We start from the raw sequence: 726 nt of genomic DNA, 5'->3' as shown, positions 1-726 counted from the left end.
TCCCCTCACTTATTGCGTCACAGCCGCTCCCGGCCGTTGTGCTTGAAGACGGTGGCCAAGCCGAAATCGGAGATTTTCAGGTTATCTGGGCCCAAATTTCAAATTAAAAGCCCGAATTAAAAATAACTCGAATTAAAAAAATCACAGATTAAAATTCAACGGGGGACGGAGAGGGGTGCGCCGCCCGCCCCCACCTCGCTCATCCAGCAGCAGGCTCTCCGGCTGCAGGTCGCGGTGGGTGATGCCGATGCTGTGCAGAGAGACCTGGGGATGGAGAGAAGGGTCAGCGCCGCGCGGGGAGCGCCGGCCGGCATCGCCTGCCCCCGCCGCCGCACTCACCACGCCGGCGATCAGCTGCTGGAAGAAACGTTGCGCCTCCGGCTCCGGCATCCCGATATCCGGCTCTGCGCGAGGGGGGAATAAGAAGGGGAAGAGCAATTCTCAACCGTTTAGGGATTAACTTTTTTAACGCATCATTTTACATAAAAAGTATTTTTAAGCGGGCGCACCGATGCGGTCGAAGAGCTCGCCGCCGCTGCAGTACTCCAGGAAGAGGTACTGCGTGGCGCCTTCTGGCCCCTCCCCGCCGGTGCCCGTAAAATTTGACGACGTTCTCATGGTTGAGCATCTTGTTGATGCAGATTTCCTTCTTGATGTTCTCCGGGCAGTCAGCCGCTCGCTTCATGTCCACGATTTTGACGGCCACGGCTTCCTCGGTGCGGCGGT

General features: G+C 57.7%; 1 protein-coding gene across 1 annotated transcript in view; it reads right to left on the bottom strand.

Moving 5' to 3' along the window:
- The window catches only part of STT3A (STT3A, catalytic subunit of the oligosaccharyltransferase complex), a 50,034-nt gene that overhangs the window by 32,625 nt on the left and 16,683 nt on the right, over window positions 1-726 (bottom strand). The window contains 5 exon segments of the mRNA XM_019470379.1: window positions 10-85; window positions 195-264; window positions 340-404; window positions 510-582; window positions 584-718. Of these exon segments, the coding sequence (XP_019325924.1) occupies window positions 10-85; window positions 195-264; window positions 340-404; window positions 510-582; window positions 584-718 (419 nt within the window).

Source organism: Aptenodytes forsteri, unplaced genomic scaffold (assembly GCF_000699145.1).
Source record: "Aptenodytes forsteri isolate BGI_AS27 unplaced genomic scaffold, ASM69914v1 Scaffold126, whole genome shotgun sequence".
Classification (NCBI taxonomy): Eukaryota; Metazoa; Chordata; class Aves; order Sphenisciformes; family Spheniscidae; genus Aptenodytes; species Aptenodytes forsteri.
The sequence above is the reverse complement of the archived record's forward strand: the minus strand, read 5'-3'. Positions and strand labels throughout refer to the sequence as shown.